The sequence below is a fragment of the Hemicordylus capensis genome, chromosome 3 (genome assembly GCF_027244095.1).
Source record: "Hemicordylus capensis ecotype Gifberg chromosome 3, rHemCap1.1.pri, whole genome shotgun sequence".
Lineage (NCBI taxonomy): Eukaryota > Metazoa > Chordata > Lepidosauria > Squamata > Cordylidae > Hemicordylus > Hemicordylus capensis.
Window position 1 is genome coordinate 273,368,706 of NC_069659.1, and position 17,111 is coordinate 273,385,816.

At 42.6% G+C, this 17,111-nt stretch overlaps 1 protein-coding gene across 1 annotated transcript in view; it reads right to left on the reverse strand.

The window, feature by feature from the left end:
- The window catches only part of PLEKHS1 (pleckstrin homology domain containing S1), a 47,939-nt gene extending 32,696 nt beyond the window's left edge, over positions 1–15,243 (reverse strand). Inside the window, exons 1-6 of the mRNA XM_053308993.1 lie at positions 15,216–15,243; positions 10,989–11,065; positions 10,778–10,884; positions 8,722–8,856; positions 4,104–4,155; positions 765–869 (exon numbers count right to left, since the gene is read on the reverse strand). Of these exons, the coding sequence (XP_053164968.1) occupies positions 765–869; positions 4,104–4,155; positions 8,722–8,856; positions 10,778–10,884; positions 10,989–11,065; positions 15,216–15,243 (504 nt within the window). The remainder of the gene's footprint in view (positions 1–764; positions 870–4,103; positions 4,156–8,721; positions 8,857–10,777; positions 10,885–10,988; positions 11,066–15,215) is intronic.
- Between the last annotated feature and the right edge of the window lie 1,868 nt (positions 15,244–17,111).

Below are 17,111 nucleotides of genomic sequence, written 5' to 3' on the forward strand. Positions count from 1 at the left end.
CTAACCATAAGTGTATTTAATGGTGATTCCATGAGCTGCAACTTGGATCGATCAGATAAATTAAAGTTTAAAATCAAATTTTAAAAATCAACAGCCTGACTAAAACAAGTGTGACTTCAGTGCTCTTCTGAAGGCCATCTGAGATGGTGCAGATCTTCCTTTGACAGGGAATGCATTCCACAGCCTTGGAGCAACTACAGAAATGGCTCACCATTGCATCACCAGCAGAGGAGCTAATGGTAACCACAAACTAACCTCCTCTGAGGTGTTTCTTAAATAGAAAAGGATTAACCCCCCCCCCTTCCTCTGAGATACAGCTAGTGTGAGCATAAAGTTGTATTCCAATAACATTTCCTTTAGTATGAAATGGAATCCACCACATTCCTCACAGTGGATTACACTTGTTTAGGTTTTGGGAATAACTAAACATTCTTGAAGTCAGATTGGCAGGCAACCTTTTTTGCCTTCTCCTAAGCCTTATTAAATCATTACTCCAACTGCATACAGTATGCCTGTGTTGAGTAGGGGTTGGGGTTATGTATCAGATCAGCACAGGTGGTGGAACTTGGTAGACAGTATTGTAACCATATACATTTCCTTGGAAGCACCATACTGTAGTACATTTCTTCTCTGCTTGTGGCACACCCTGTCTGTGCTGTGTGTGTTAATTAGGGGGATTGAGGAGCAGCAATCATGATTAATACTATCAAGCTCAACAAATAAACTAGACATACATGATTAAAGCAATAATTTAATGCTCTCACTTCATATTGATTGTCATGCTGCAAATCCTTGTTGTTAGGCTCTAGTTCATCAAGAGAAGGAGGTGAAGATACTGACCGGCCTCTAGATGCAGGCAGGGTTGATTTCTGGTTCAAGAAAAGAAGTAGTGTAGTTGGACATGGTTAACATCGTGACTGTCATAATAAAAGGCTCAGTGTTCGGTCTGAAAGTGAATATAGTAGCAGCTATACAGCAAACAGAAAAGTAGTAATCTCAGTTTCATAAAGGTGGGGGAAATTTCACTAGGAGTATGCAGAATATAGTTTGTCCTATATAGCCTCTTTTTGCTTCTGTCCAAAAGCTCATACTTTACCTGAACTTGAACTTCTACACTTTCCTCAAAATTTCACATTTGATGAGAAAGTTGATAGTAGCTCTACCATCACAGAAATTTAGTGGTAACTGTACTTGTAACTGTACTATCACAGAAGTCTTTTTTTTTTTAACATTGTCAGAATACGCACCTGAGGTCCAGTAATTGAATTAAGCATGTAGCAGCTATTTATGAATTTGTTTTCCTCCACCTGTGAATTTTAAAAATATCTTTTCGTTCGGAGAGAATAAGAGGTCACCATCGCTTTGGTACAGAAGGACAATGAATCAAGACAGTTACCAGGCCAAAACTGGGCCAACATAGAGTTGATTGTAATGACTATAATGGCGATGTAAGGCGCTGTTTGAACCAGAACCAGAACTCCTAACAATCAGGCTCCAGTGCCTTACCTTAAGGGTCACTCATGCTCTGTTCTGATTGCAAACCTAAAAGACTGTTCTGACTGCAAGCCTTTGGCTTCTATGGTGCCATCTAGTTTGCAGTGCCAGCCAGCTGACTCAAAGGGCCAATCCCAGGTACATAGTTCTATAAATTTATTTATTTACTACATTTTTATACCGCCTTTATGCATTGACAAAGGCACCCAAAGTGGTTTACAATATTAAAAGAAGCAACATGTTAATAAAACATTGTCTCAGGCTGTTGGTCTTTTCAGAAGCTGGGGACAAGAGCTCCCTGGCCTGGGTGAATCCTTTCTTGCCTTCCTCTAAGGGCACACTGGTCTTTCACTACTCCTGGAAAGGTGGGGGGAGGGGCTGCCCCAAAAGGCCTCACAGGCCAGAGCTGGTTTTTATGGGGGCCATTATGCTCTCCCCTGGCCTGGTTGCCTCTTTCATGCCTTCCTCTCAAAGCCTGGACCTCAGGGCTAGCTCCTCAGTCCAAGCAACTTGTGAAGCCTTTGTCTACCTTTTCCTCCCCCCCCCCGATTCTTACCTGGGTTCATCATGGCCCTGGCTGACTTGATCTTGTGCCTGCTTTTGGCCCTTCTGCTCTAGTATTGGAATCTCATCTTCTGCCTGATCTGCCTTGGAACTCAAACCTGCTTCTTCTGGGCTATGCACCTGTATCTTACCCCCTGGGCTGCCCCTGTTGCAGCCTGATTCAAAAGGACTAGTTATGAATGGGCCTAGACTTTGTGTCCAGTTATAAAATTCAGCTATTTTATCAATTTTCAGGAAGCTGATGAAGCTACATAATTGAATTTACACAATAAACAGTGAATGTGAAATTTTAATGCATGTGGACAAAACTGACCCTGGCTCAGGGCAATCTAGCAAGTGCTACAAAACATTATTGATGTTTCATTTTCTTAATAGAGAAACTAACTTAAATAATACCACAAATAATCACCAGTAGTACAAACGTGTGGACTAGAGGAAGAGAGAACCAGTGTTATGCTTCTTTCCCCTTGAGGGTTAGCTTCACAGTATCAATGTATCTTGTTCCTTATTGACAGTAAATGGTGCTCTGTTTAATCAATTGCCAAGGAAGACTCATTTTGGAACCCTCCCACAGACTGCAAGTCATGGTTTAGTTAAGGCAACAGAGAAGTGCTAGTAGTCTGAACATCTACCATATTCAACATAAGTGATAAAATAGCACACACTTTGCTTGTTGTGTCAGTAGCCAATGTTGCCCTTTAGCTTGTGTAACATTTTTGGTCCTAAACAAAGACTAATTCAGGGACCTTCGGGGATGATCTATTCTGCTCCTCTTTTGCTTTCGATCCTGATTTCCCCAGGGTCTAGTGAAACACATTTTGGCCCATGTATGAATGTCTTAAATGCATGATAAAAGGGGAACGAGAGCCATTATAAAATCAAATCTTGCACCATTCTTCTTTTTTTAAAGGCTCCATGGCTGACATCAAGGATAATCACTGTTGCATAGGTCCTGAGGGCCACCACTTCTGTGCTCATAATCTTGGTGATGGAGTGACACTTTCTCTCTCTCTCTCTCCTTCCCTCCCTCCCTGACCCTATCCGTGACCCCAGTTAGAGGGTAGGATGGCAGGATACTGAGAGCTGCTTCAAACATGGCAGCGGCCCTGTTAGGCTCTTTCCTAATAAGTAACAACATTTTCTTCTAGAAACGTTTTCTTCTAGAAACTTAGAAAAGATTAAAAGCATTTAAACAGAAAACAAAGCTATATTCTCCCTACTTCACAAGAAAGGTAAAGAGATTCTAGCACTATCCTTTGGAGAAGAGAGCCCAGGCTATTTATGCTGACTTGTAACATTATTTACAAATATGTAAGTAGTAGAGCATAAGTGCAAGTATGTGCCATGTACATTTGCAAATAATATTACAAAGCTAGCATATTGCAATCAAGGAGATGTGTGATCTTATCTTCTTTCTCATATCAGATGGCCAGACAGAAACAACTACACACTCCAATGTGTCCTCAGACAACTGTCAGATCTCTCTCCAGATAAGGTGCATACTGTGTGTGTGTACACGCATGAACGTGCACACATACCACTCATGCCAGACCACTCCCCTTAATTGTGGGAGATTGAGACATAGGGCCTTTCCCAAACAACTCCAATGGCTTTCCCCATTCCAAACATTCCAGGGCAATTCCAGTACGCAAAGTCCATCTCCTAATAATTAACTCCCATTTTAAAGACAACAGCTGACCATTAAGGAACATAAATATTACTTAGTCATATTCTAGACTTTGACCAGGTGTTGCTTTAAGGCAAACTATAGTGAAAGACCTATGATGAGTAGTAACATTCAGGCCCACCCAAATAAAATATGAAAACTGAAACAATGTCCAAAAACTATCCACTGTATATTAACACTTTAGCCTTGAGTGAACATTTCCCAAGCTTGAGCACTGCTGTGAAAACTATTTGTCTCATAGGCCAGTTTGGGGATTCACTAAGTGATGAAATATGACAGAGTTCAAGAATCCTTAAGATAATTGTGGCACTAATTGCTTATAGAGTAACACTACTGTGTTTAATAATCAAAATATTACCTGACCATGGCAGGCTGCAGTTAGGAAGGTAGTCCATTCCTCAATTTCTTTGCTAGAGTTTCAAATTGTGTTTTTAAGGAGACAGAAACCAACTTTTAGGCATAGTTTTGTGATCTTTGTCAAACTTTTAAAAAAAACATATTGCAATATATGCAAGCGTTCTCATTTATAGTTTGTAGTATTTAATTTTTGTGTGTGCAGAAACTGGGTTACCCGTTGGGGCCAAACTATACAGGATGATGGAAATATATATATCAGGAAATATATGACTCAGCAGGGTTGGAGTGGGCCCTGTAAAAACTGGCCCCCAGGCTCCCCCCTTTCTCCTCCTCTATGACTTTGCTGCAGAAGAACCGTAAGGACATGGTGAAAAACAAAACATTCTGGGCACACCCTTTCTTTCACTCCTGTGCAGACACATTCTGCCCTGCACTCCCACCACACAGACACTTTCAGAAACATTTATATTTATATATTTACTACAGTAAGTTCATTAGATTAATGATACTGTCTCCTTAATGATACTGTCTCCTCAGAATGGCAGCACTGCATTGATTTCTTTCCCTCTATAACATATAGTAAATAGGGATGTGCATGGAACCACGGAGGCACGGTCCGGCACTGGGGGGTGTCTAGCTTTAAGGGCGGGGGGTAGAACTTACCCCTCCTGCTGCTTTCCCCCCTCCGGCGGTCTGTTTTTTCGCCTCTGCCCCCATCGTTGGCTGGAAAAAGAGGAAGTTGCCTCCACGCATATGCCCATTGGGGCACGTGCCTGCCCGCTGCCACGTGTATCGCACACATCACACGTTGTGCGTGTGACATCACACATGCAATGTGTGATGTGTGCGGTCTGCGTGCGCATGGCGGTGACAGGCACGTGCGTGCCACAACGGGTGCATGTGTGGAGGCAACTTCCTCTTTTTCTGGCCAATGTTGGGGCCGGGGCGGCAGGGAAGAATGCTGCTGCCCCAAAAACTTTGCAAAAAAACTGAGTGCTGGAGGGGAAAAGCAGCAGAAGGAGTAAGTACTACCCCCCGCCCTTAAAGCTAGGACCCCCCCCCCGCTGGACCGGCCCAATTCCAAACCGGTTTGGAGGCCTCTAACATGGTCTCGGGCTGGTTCCGTGCACATCCCTAATAGTAAATTTTAGGCCTGACATCATGACAGTATCTGCTTTGCTGCCTCTTCTTCACAGAATTTGTCACCACTGGTGGGAAAATAATGGCTTGATGACATTAGGATACAGGGAACATTTTACTGTGTGTTGCAGAGGGAGACAATTTGACCTGTGGATGCGTTTACAAAGCCACACGTAGTTTTTCTTACCACAGCAACTAGCCTTTGAGGAGGGGCAATATCTGTCAGAAAAGCAGTGCTGAGGGAAAGTGTTAACTCCCTTCCTCCATGCCATGGTCCTAATCCAGAACAGTTCTCACCGCTGCTATTTCAAAAACGTTTAAAGAGACAGAGATATAGCTGTGTCAAGGCTATAATTGAACAAGGTGGGGGACAAATGTCCCTGGGTGAAGGGCCCCACAATTTGGAAGACAACTTGCTCTTCACTCTCCCTCAAGTGTGGTTGACGTTGCAAAACAGATACTGTCATGATGTCAGGGCTAAAATTTATTATATGTTATAGAGGGGGGAAATCAATGCAGTGCTGCCATTTTGAGGACACAATTCATTCATCTAATACCACCATAGTGTTGAGGGATGTGAGGAGAAACCATTAAAACCCTCACATGGCAGACTATAATCTGGTGTTAAAGAAGTCTGGCCCAAGAGATTATCTAGAGACATTAGGATAGTTCAAAAAACAAAGATTTATTAAGAAACTAAAACATCACTTACTGAGAGAGATATAGAACAACATCCACAAACAAGTAGGGATGTGCACGGAACCAGTGGGGGCTGTCGAAGGGTGGGGGAGGGTGCACTTGCACACACACACACACCCTGCCGTGTTTCTCCCACTGGTGCTTGGTTTCCCCAAAGTCCTTCAGGGCGGCAGTGTACCTCCCTGCTGCCCCATTTGCTCTGTTGTCTAGATGTGACCAGAAGTAGTGAGCGTGCATGAGCACGCTCACATAATGTGTGTGCGCATGCCGACACATGCAGGTGTGCTCACTATTTCCGATCACATGCGGACAATGGGGAAAATGGGGCAGCAGGGAGGTATGCTGCCGCCCCAAAGGACTTTTGGAAAACTGAGCACCTGCAGGGTAAACACGTGCGGGGGGCGGGGGGAGTGTAAGTGCATCCTCCCCCACCCTTAAACACCCTTTGCTGTCAAACTGGCAGAACTGCTGGTCAGTCAAACCGGCTCGGAGGCCCATAAAGGGTCTCCGACCTGGTTCCATGCACATCCTGACTAACAAACACTAGCCTTCAACAACAACCAAACAGTTATTAAGTGTGTGTGTGTGTGTGTGTGTAATTTCAATTTCTGTACTGCCCTTCTAAAATGGCTCAGGGCGGTTTACAATTAAAAACAAAACAATTAAAACTAATTAGCAGTTAAAACAAAAATTATAAAACACCATAAAACAACAATTAAAAAACCCTGAAAAACCAGATTACAACATTAAAACCACTTACAACAATTTAAAAACCCTGGAAGGCCAGACCAAATAGATAGGTTTTGAGGACTCTCCTGAAAGCCAATAAAGTATTCAAATTATGGATTTCTGCAGGAAATGCATTCCACACAGTCCAGGAGTGTCTGTAGAGAAGGCCTGCCTCTGAGTCACCACCAGATATACCAGTGGTAAATGGAGATGGACCTCTTCAGATGACCTTAACGTGTGGTGGGGATCATGCAAAAGAAGGCGCTCTTTAAGGTAACCTGGACCTAAGCTGTCCAGGGCTTTAAAGGTAATAACCAGCACTTTGCATTTTGCCAGGAAACATATCGGCAACCAGTGCAACTGTTTCAACTGGTTGCCCCAGAGACCAATCTGGCTGCCGCATTTTGAACTAACTGAAGTTTCTGAACTAGGTACAAAGATGGCCCCACATAGAGTGCATTGCAGAAGTCAAGCCTGCAGGCCGCAAGCTGGTGCACCACTGTTTTGTTCTTACTCCTTAACTGGCCAAGAGAGACCTACAGTATTAACATCATGCCTTTAGTGGCTAGAAGAGATTACTGCAGTGCTAAGAGCAATGCTTTAGAATTCTCACTTCTAACACACAGTTCTTTCTGTGTGAGCAGCAGTTTTCTGGTGGTGGCAGCAGAGCTCCTTTGCCTTTAAGAGCTTTAGTTTCTTGTCTACCAGAGATAGGCAGCCTTAATAGTGTGCCCTTAAATAAAGGCTTGAGATACTCTCACCAAGTGGAACAACTAAAAGAAAGAGGGACAAAAATAATCTAGTGATGAAAGTTTAAAAATAAAGATGTCAAAGATTCTGTTTACACATCCTTATTAAAATACACAGATTTCAGAATTGTTGGAAGCAGCTATGAAGGAAATTGGCACTCCGTTCTGAACTGCAAGAAACAAAGGCTATTTGTTTTTCTCTTGCTTTGAGGTCAGACTGGTTTTGTGTCAATGTCAGTCTTTGTTAAGACAAAAAAGCTTTCAGAAGTAATGAATGCCCCCCAAAGGAGGGGAGACTATTCAGAAAAGGTGGCCAACAATATTTCTATTGCCTGTTTTTAAGCACCACTGAATATCTCTGTCAAAGCATGTCCTGGGAAGAGGGGTGTGTGGCAAGTGAGAGGTGCACTGAATGTCTGACACCTTCCAAAACAATCAACTCAAAAGACGACCCTATTCTGCTACAGTTGATTCCTTGCAAATCCAAACACCTCATGTTTGAGGGTGGTGATATCCACATTCTTTCCTTTCTTTCTAATATGTTAAGAAAAAAATGGCCAGGAATCATAGAAGTCAAAACATCTTGTTCTGTCAGCTTAACTTGAATTTTTTTCTTCCTCATCCCATCAGCAAATGTGGAAATGATGAAGAAGATTATGTATGCTGCTTTTCAACAAAAAAAGTTCTCTTTTTGAAATTATATCCATAAAGTTAGGAAAAGTCTAGAATGTGAGACAAGGTCTAAATTTCTGGTTTCAGTAACCTGTTTTTTTAAAGCATCAAGGTGGAAGTGAGAACTGCCCAGATATATTAATCGAAAAATCCAGTCAAATCCAGTCATTAATTGAAAAATCCAGTCTACCCCAAAACAAAAGGCAGTAGTAAAGACAGGAGGATAGGAGAGCGAGAGGTGCAGACAGAGTGAAAGCTTGGGGAGCCTTCTGTCCATCAAAAATCACTTAAAATTTTGAAAGAGATTTTTCAAGGGAGAGCAAAGACACTTTTGGGTGGAGAAAAATAGTTTTGGGGATTGAAGATACGGATTATTAAGTTTGATGGGGGTGGACTCGTCAAATGCTTAGTGGAGGTGGAATCTGCAACCTTGAGGAGACCTGCCCTTGCAGTTGGATAGAAGCAATTAGAAGAGATCTACAGGAAGCTCGCACTTCTGTGCTCTAAGAGAGACTGAAAAATGGTCTTTCTAGTACAAACACAGCAATTTCCTATCCAGACATAGAGATGGAAGATGTTTTTCTTCTTATATCTCTTATTATGCCCATTTGCCAAGAATGACAAACTTACCTATCTGATCCAATAAGGTAGTAAACCCTGCTCTCTGTCCTGATGGTCATAACTTCTGTTGGTTCACATTTAAACATCTTCTTTACAATTGCCATTTTCTCAGTGTCATCAATGCCAATTAATATTTCTGAAGACCTGTAATAAATATACACAGATAGATGTTGTAGTGGATTAAAGCCTTTGTCTTAGTGCAAGTTTGCGTGTGAGGAAGAAAATGCTGGATCATCCCTGCCAAGCTGCCTGACTAGACTTCTCCTAAAACTATTCTGTATTCCTGGTAAGTTCAAAAGGCTGCCACCAAGCAGTCTAAAACTTGCTGAGGATCGGACGGGTGGATTGGGTGCTATAATTCCAAGGTCCCTCTATAACTGAGTATTGGACAAGTACAAAAACCTTCTACATGTAAGCTTACATGGGATGAGAAAACTGATAGCTGCTGAGCATCTGAGGACATGTTGCACCAGAGGAAAAAGTCACCCTTCACAAACACCCCTTTTCCTGAGTTAAAAACCAACTCAGAAAGGCTTGTACAAAGAAAAGAACTAAAAAACAGTTTTATTTATTTACTACAGCCTACTTCCATATGAGGCTTTTCTCAGCTTTTATATACAGTTAAAAATACTTAGTAATTTACTTAAATGCTTATAGAATCTTTTGCAATGCTTAAATGTTTATAGAGTCTTTTGCAACTACCTAGGTTGGATGGGCATAGGCTAGTGTTTCTTATTTCAATTACGTTGCAGGTAACTATAATAAAACAGTATCAGGAATAATCAAAATACACGGACCAAAGAAATTCTAATGCAAAGTCTGACTAAACAAACCTTTCCCTATATTAATTTTCCTAAAGCCAAAGCCCAGTTTTACTTTCTATGAACTCACCAAACTCTAGTTGAGAATTCAAGCTTCCTACAATCCTTTCTTTTAAGGATCTACAGGGTTGTTTTGTAAGAGAAACGTCCACGCTGACTTCGGCCATGAGGGAGCAAACTCCACTGCCCTTCACTAAGCCTTTCCACACGTGCTTCTCGACAACAAAAACTGCCCTTCCCTGAATTCCCTGCAATTGCTCTCTAGGTCCCACCAACCTGGTGTACTGATTGGCTGTCCTGGAGTTCACCAGTTTGTCAGTCAAGACAAGGGTTCACTCCTGTTCACTCTTTAGAGGGAGAGGTGGCTGATGACTACAGATGTACAAAGTTTTTTGTATATGTGCTCACGATCTATGTTAAGGTGCTTAGGAGGCAATTTCTATAACATTTTAAAAGAAATGCTTACGAATGAAGACCTTTTCTAAGAATGCCTGTACTGCATATAATTTCCAAACTATAGTTTTGTAGTTACAGCATCCAGGATGAGTGAAGCAACTAGATTTCTGTTAAAGGCTCTTCTTCCTCCAAAATCCTTTTGCTGTTACACATAAGCAAAAGCTGAAAGAGTATGGGATTCTGCACTATGTCAATCTATTGTAACATCATAAGCGACTATGGCTGGTTTTCCAGGTTCTTGTCTGTCTGTGCCAGTTCCACAAGATTCCAGAAACTGGATCTGGGACTTTGTTCCCATTAATAATTGAAGTCAGGGTGAAGGAGCAAGTATTTCTATTATGGCAGCCTGTTTTCTTTCATAGATATCAGAAAGGCAACTGAAAGGACAGAGACCCAGACAGAAAGAAATATCTTCTGAAAGTATATGCAACTGGTGTCTATTTATGTTTTTCTGAGTTTGCATATGCACAAAGACATGTCTGTTTCTGTACCTGTGTTGATGTTTAATACATACATTAAATTTAAAAAATATACTAAGCCATCCTCCAAAATGCAAAGAACAAAGTATTGCTGCTGCTGCTATTACTTACACACAAACACATAAACGATTCAACTCCCAGTTCAGGAGCATGCAAGACTGTAGTCTAGTCTATGCATAACTTTAGTCCAAAACATATTAAAAAGTTCAGGAAAAAATTGTAACAGAGCTTTAAAAAAAAAACAGGGGATTTGAATTTCAGTGATACTGTGTTTTGTTTTGTTTTTAAAGGTAGAAATCAGATACTTACACATCAATTCCAATGTTGCCCTTTACCTGCCGGCCTTTAAGATACCTCAGGGTATAACCATTTTTGACAGACTTAGAAAGGATAAAATATCTCCTTTTCCATGAATTCTACAGAAAAACAGCCAGTTTTTACATCTTAGTAAAATGCAGAATATTGAAAATAACAGGTTATTATTATGGTAGTGCCATAGTAAGGCTATTGTGCTAAGTACCTGGTTGGTGAAAAGATTAACTGGTGGCGATTTAATGAAAAAACCATGCTTCCAAACTTCCTCACAACCATAATTTCCTGGCAAAGAGAAATTGATAAGAGTCACACACCATTTGTTTAAATGGAATTGGGTCCACAAAAAGCCAGTAAGCAGTGAGTTTTCATACATCTTAGCTACAAAGCAGAGTAAAACCATCTGGGGTAGTAAAATGCTCTAGTAATGCTACCCAGTTTGAATATTCACATTTTACTTAGAGCACCAGCCCCATCGAAAATTAATCTCCAGCTTTGCTAATACAGTTCTTTTAATTCTCAATATATGGTTTTTTTAAATAATTCTAATTTTTTAGCTTTTAAAATAACTTCTAATTTGAAACTTAATACTGATTATGTGTTTTAGTGTGACTTTTAACTTGTTTACTTAATCTGGTTAATTTTATTATTTTTATTTTACGTTGTATCTATTTTATTGTTGTGAGCCACCCCGAGCAGTAGTGTACTGGAAGGGTCGAGTATAAATATTTTTAAATAAAATAAATAATATAAAGGCTACCACATTTCTTTTTCTACTTCTACCCTTTTCCTTATAAGGCAAAACAGAATAACTGCTAGGTTTTATATTTTCTAAAAATGGGGTGGGTGGGAACTGATGTTCTTTCTTTGTCTCTGTAATCCTGCATGCATTGTAATCCTGGATTAAGGCATGCCTTAAAATTAGTGGCCCACATGCTATGCAGTGATAGAAGGGCCCAAGAAAGGCTCTGTCCTGCAGGGAGCCAAGCTAGTATCTGTGCTGAAGGCTTTTTGCAGTGCTGGATTTAGGCACAAACTAAGTAAACTACAATTTAGGGCTTCATATTATGAGGGGCCTCTGAATACCAATTTCAAGTTTTATATAATTGGTTGGAAAAGTAAAGGAGAAGGTGGGGGGAACAGACTCTAAAACAGACTGTATTGTTCTGATAAGACAAAAATATGCTTATATGACTACACAATTATTTATCAGATTGAATTTGTAGATTTGTGCAGAAATAATTGTTGTATTTCTTTTTTATTTTATGTACTTGAGCATATTCGTTTACCACCCAAAATTCATTTTTCTGGAATAAAATTAAAATTTATTTAGACCAGGACCTGGCTTAGACTAGGGGTCTGCACAGAACTGGCTGGTCCAGTTTGGTTCATGTCTGAACCAGATTGGAACCAGACTGGGCCAGTTCTGTCCGGCACCCCCTCTAATTCCCCTCCCTCTGTTCTGGTCTGGGGTTGCAAATGGGAAAAAAAAATAAACAATTTTTTAAAAACTTACCCCCGGGGGGGTTTCCTCTGAGGCAGGGGGGTTTCCGTGGAGGTTCCCCTCCCCCCACTGGCCTCCCCTCCTTCAAAAACAGCTCTGTTCACCCATTTTTCAGGCCGTTTTTCAGCATGCAATATGTGCACCCAGCATGGATTCAATGATAGTATGTGGGGGAGGTAAGTTTCATCAGCCTTCCTCTCCGTGCGCCCAGTAGCCCTTCTCACTGACTGTGAGAAAGGGCCCAACATCTCTATTATTGAGTCCTTAAATTCTCCCCTCCCATCTTCCCTTTAACAGAATATCTGTGGATTGTTGAGTTAGAATCTCAGTCTTTTGTGCAGCTTGCATGTTCTCAAACATACAAAATATTCTGCAAAATCTGTGTGTATCCAATGCCACAGTCTGGAACCGAAGCACAAGTTACTGAAAATCAGAATAGGGAGTCAACAATTTATCTGAATATAGACTGAATGTTGAGGAAGGTCACCCTGTTCCTCTTACTCATAGCAAATATGCCACTGGAGATTTTCCAAACGATGATTTACTCCTGCTTCACAACACCTAGGGTAAGGATGAGTTAAAACAAGGGAGATATTTACAGAACCTTCAACTTGGTGCTGTTCATACAGTCAGGGGTGTTATTTGGCTTTTTTCATGACAGTTGGCCTTTAATGCATAACATAAGCATCTTTAAAACGTATTTTGCTGGAGTATTTGAAATAGTTGTGTGGTATATTCCAGCATGTTTTGTTGAGCCAGATCCCACAAATAAAGCAGATAAAGTGAAAGGTAGAGGTGTGGATACCTGGCTGAGAGTGACTTTGGACTTTGCCTACCACCCCTCTCAGTTAGGGATGTGCGCAGAACTGGTTCAAAGGCCCTTTATGGGCCTCTGAACCGGTTCAAAGAACCGGCAGTTCCACCAGTTCAATGGAGGGGGCCGTCTTGCTTTAAGAGTGGGGGAGGGTGCATTTACCCCTCCCACCACTTTCCCCCAACAGGCATCCGTTGTTTGAATAGCCCATTGAGGCGGTGTACCTCCCTGCCGCCCGGTTGCCCCCATTTTCCTGATGTGACCGTCAACGACTTCCAGTCATATCCGGGAAAAGGGGGCAATGGGGCGGCAGGGAGGTACACTGCCTCAAACAATGAATGCTGGTGGTGGAAAAGTGGTGGGAGGGGTAAGTGCACCCTCCCCCACTCTACTACCCCAGGCACAGGTGAATGCACCAATAAGGAGGCTAGATGTCCCCACCTCTTCTGCAACCATATTGGCCAGAAATGGGTGAGATGAATGGGAAGAAGCCTTTTGTATGAACAAGCCAAGGTTTGAAAAACCATAATCAATGCAATAAAAAGCAGCACTGTGAATGGCCCAGATTTACTCAGATTTATGCTTATACACACTTATATGTGCTTTATACACCTTCATCCTAACTTGTCCTAATTTACACTGCTTTCTCCCACATCTGGGAAACCTCATGGACAAGCAGGTGCTCCATCTGTGATAAAGCCTTAAACTGCTTGGGCCCTGGATATTTAAGAGAGTGTCTTCGTCATGAACCCCACCACCCATCGAGATCATCAGGAGGGATCCATCTGCAGTTGCCACCGGCTTGTCTGGTGGCTACTCGGGAACTGGTCTTCTCTACTGCTGCCCTGAAGCTTTGGAATGCGCTCCCTGCTGACAAAAAAGCCTCCTCATTTCTGACAACTTAAAAAAAGTTTTTCAAGACACATTTGTTCACCCAGGCTTTTAATTAAAATATTATTTTAATAGTTTTAACTTTTCTGGGGTTTTGTTGTTGTTGTTGTCAACCACCCAGAGATGTAAGTTTTCGGTGGTATAAAAATATTTTAAATAAAATAAACAATAAATAAAAGTGGTTGAAACTTTTTAAAGGAAGCAGGGCTGCCTTTATGTTGCTCCTGTTGGAAAAGCTAATGCAGTACTAGAAGTATGTTTCCAAATGAAAATGCAAGGCTTTGTATGCAGTTTATTGATTACTCATAAGCAGGGCTGACTAAGCTAGATTCAGTACTGGAACCTGTTTTAAATGCCAAGGCTCAGCAATAACATCAAAAAATAAGAATATGCCTGAACATGTGCAGATATCTTTTCCACATCACTGAGTAGTAACACCTCCCAATAAACACTGGATTATAGATACAGGGCTTTAGGCTTGGAGACATGAATTCCAGGCTGGCTTGAGACTTAAATGTCCCTGTACAAATCAGCATGGAAAGTGGCCAAGCACCCATCTGGAGAAGAAGAGTGGGAATTACGGTATGGCCATTGTGGTGAACCTTGCTCATTTCAATCCAGGGCTCATCTGTTTACATTCATTTTTTAAACACGGCTGTTTGTTGATAAAATGTGACAAAAATAATAATGCACTTTCTATCCAGCTAATCCCATTAGACTGAATCATAGAATCTTAGGATGTTATTATCCATCTATTTATTGAATTTCTATACTGCCTGATATAGAAATTTCCAGTTGGTGTACCAGGGGCGTAGCTATAATTGAGTGGATGGGTTCAAACAACCCGGGACTCCCATCTTCTGAGGGGTCTCCAGCTCCACCCCTCCCTAATTTCTTCATTATGTCCCTCACTATTTTCTTCATTATTGCTCCCCTCCTCGGGCCTACGAGGGGAGGGGTGAGCACGGGCTCCCTCTCCCCCAGCTATGCCCCTGTGCTGTACAAATTATTTTAGAGTTGGAAGGGACCTTGGAAGTCTTCTAATCCAGCTTCCTGCTCAGTGCTGCAACATCCCTGATAGATGGTATCCAGCTCTGTTTGAATAGTTAAGGAGAGACCACCACTGTTCAAGACAGTTTCACTGTCAAACAGGTCTTACAGTTAGGAAATTCCTCCTTGTGTCCACCCTAAACCTGCTTGTTTGTAATTTCCATCCATTCTTGTACCTGTGCTTTCTCTTCTTGCAGAATCCATTGTGATTGCTTCTTTAACCTGGTAAAGAAACAAAGGATTAAGGATTACAAATGACTCTACTCATGCTCAGTATCTACTTCCCCATTCCCTCAATCATAATCTGACTTTGTATAGTCACCTTGCCTTGTAAAGGCACCTTGGCTTTTCAGTAAATAATCTCACAAATAAACAGAATATTATGGGTATTATGGAGGAACTTTGTTTTTCCCCTGCCCTTCCCCTTGAAGCTATGCAAATAGAAACTGTTACCCGGTAACAGTCTATTAGACGATAAATAACATGTATTGTTTGTTGTAACTCATTAACGAGGTTAGTCAAAGAGTGACATAAATGTAGACTGTGCTTTTGTGAGAAAACACCCCTAGGGCACTCACAATTACTGCAAAAGTGAATTGCGCAATTAATAAACAACATCAAGAATAACAAAATTTTATTTCCTCAACTCTTTCTGCCTCAAGACCAGTTATTTGGAGAGCTTTGCATAACACAATAAGATTCAGTGGCTGAATTTCATGCTCTGGGAAGAGAGCTTCTGGAACACTGCAGCAGTTATTTCACAAGATGGGAGCCATTTTTGCCAATCTCTCCTTCCCTTCAAAGTGCCTTGAACCATCAAAAATATGTGCCTGAGGGCTGTTTGACCATCAGGGCCACATTTTGGGGTGGCATAGGGCACTTCTGGGGGAAAGAGATTGGTAAAAATCATATTCCCCACCCACTTGTGCAATAACTGCTGAGGAGCTCTGGAAGCTCTTGCAGTGGAGACCCTTCTTCTAGGGGTGTGCACGGAGCCGCGGAGCTGCGGTCCGGCACTTGGGTGGGGGGTTCCAATAGGGAATAGGGGGGGTGTTACTCACCCCCTCAAGAATGGCACCGTATATTATAGAGTAAGCGGGCGGCATACCTTCCTGCCGCCCGCTTCATTCCCCCTCCTCTCGGCGCGGCTGCAGTGAGTCATTGCGAATAATCTTCTTCCTCCGTTTTGAACATGCAATCATCGGGCGGCAGGGTATCACCCAGTCCCTGCCGCCCGGCTCTTCAATTCTCCCGGCTCGGCTGGCGGCCGCCCCCCGCAGCCCGAAGACCCCTGCCGCCCCTTCCCTTCCCATACTCAACGGGTCGGCAGGAGAACTCCCCTGCCGACCCGTCCCCTTCGCCCGCTGAGCTGCAAATGGCTTCTAGGAAGCCTTTTGCTCGCCTGCGCAAAAGGCTTCCTAGAAGCCATTTGCAGCTCAGCGGGCGAAGCGAGCAGACGGCAGGGAGTTCTCCTGCCGCCCGCTCTCCACTTTAGAGAAGAAGCCATTTGCAGCTCAGCGGGCGAAGGGGACGGGTCGGCAGGGGAGTTCTCCTGCCGACCCGTTGAGTATGGGAAGGGAAGGGGCGGCAGGGGTCTTCGGGCTGCGGGGGGCGGCCGCCAGCCGAGCCGGGAGAATTGAAGAGCCGGGCAGCAGGGACTGGGTGATACCCTGCCGCCCGATGATTGCATGTTCAAAACGGAGGAAGAAGATTATTCGCAATGACTCACTGCAGCCGCGCCGAGAGGAGGGGGAATGAAGCGGGCGGCAGGAAGGTATGCCGCCCGCTTACTCTATAATATACGGTGCCATTCTTGAGGGGGTGAGTAACACCCCCCCCGTACTCCTTTAGAACCCCCCACCCGAACCAAAACCACCCGTGTCCGGACCGGTCTGGAGGCCTTTAGAATGGCCTCCGAACCGGTCCGTTCACACCCCTACCTTCTTCCCAGTATGCAGGTGCACAGTGGGATGTAGGCCACTGAGTATTTCATAACTTACCTAGTATAAAATTCAACAAGAAGTACATGAAACATTAAAACCAAAACAGACTTTTTAAAAGGAAAGGAGAAG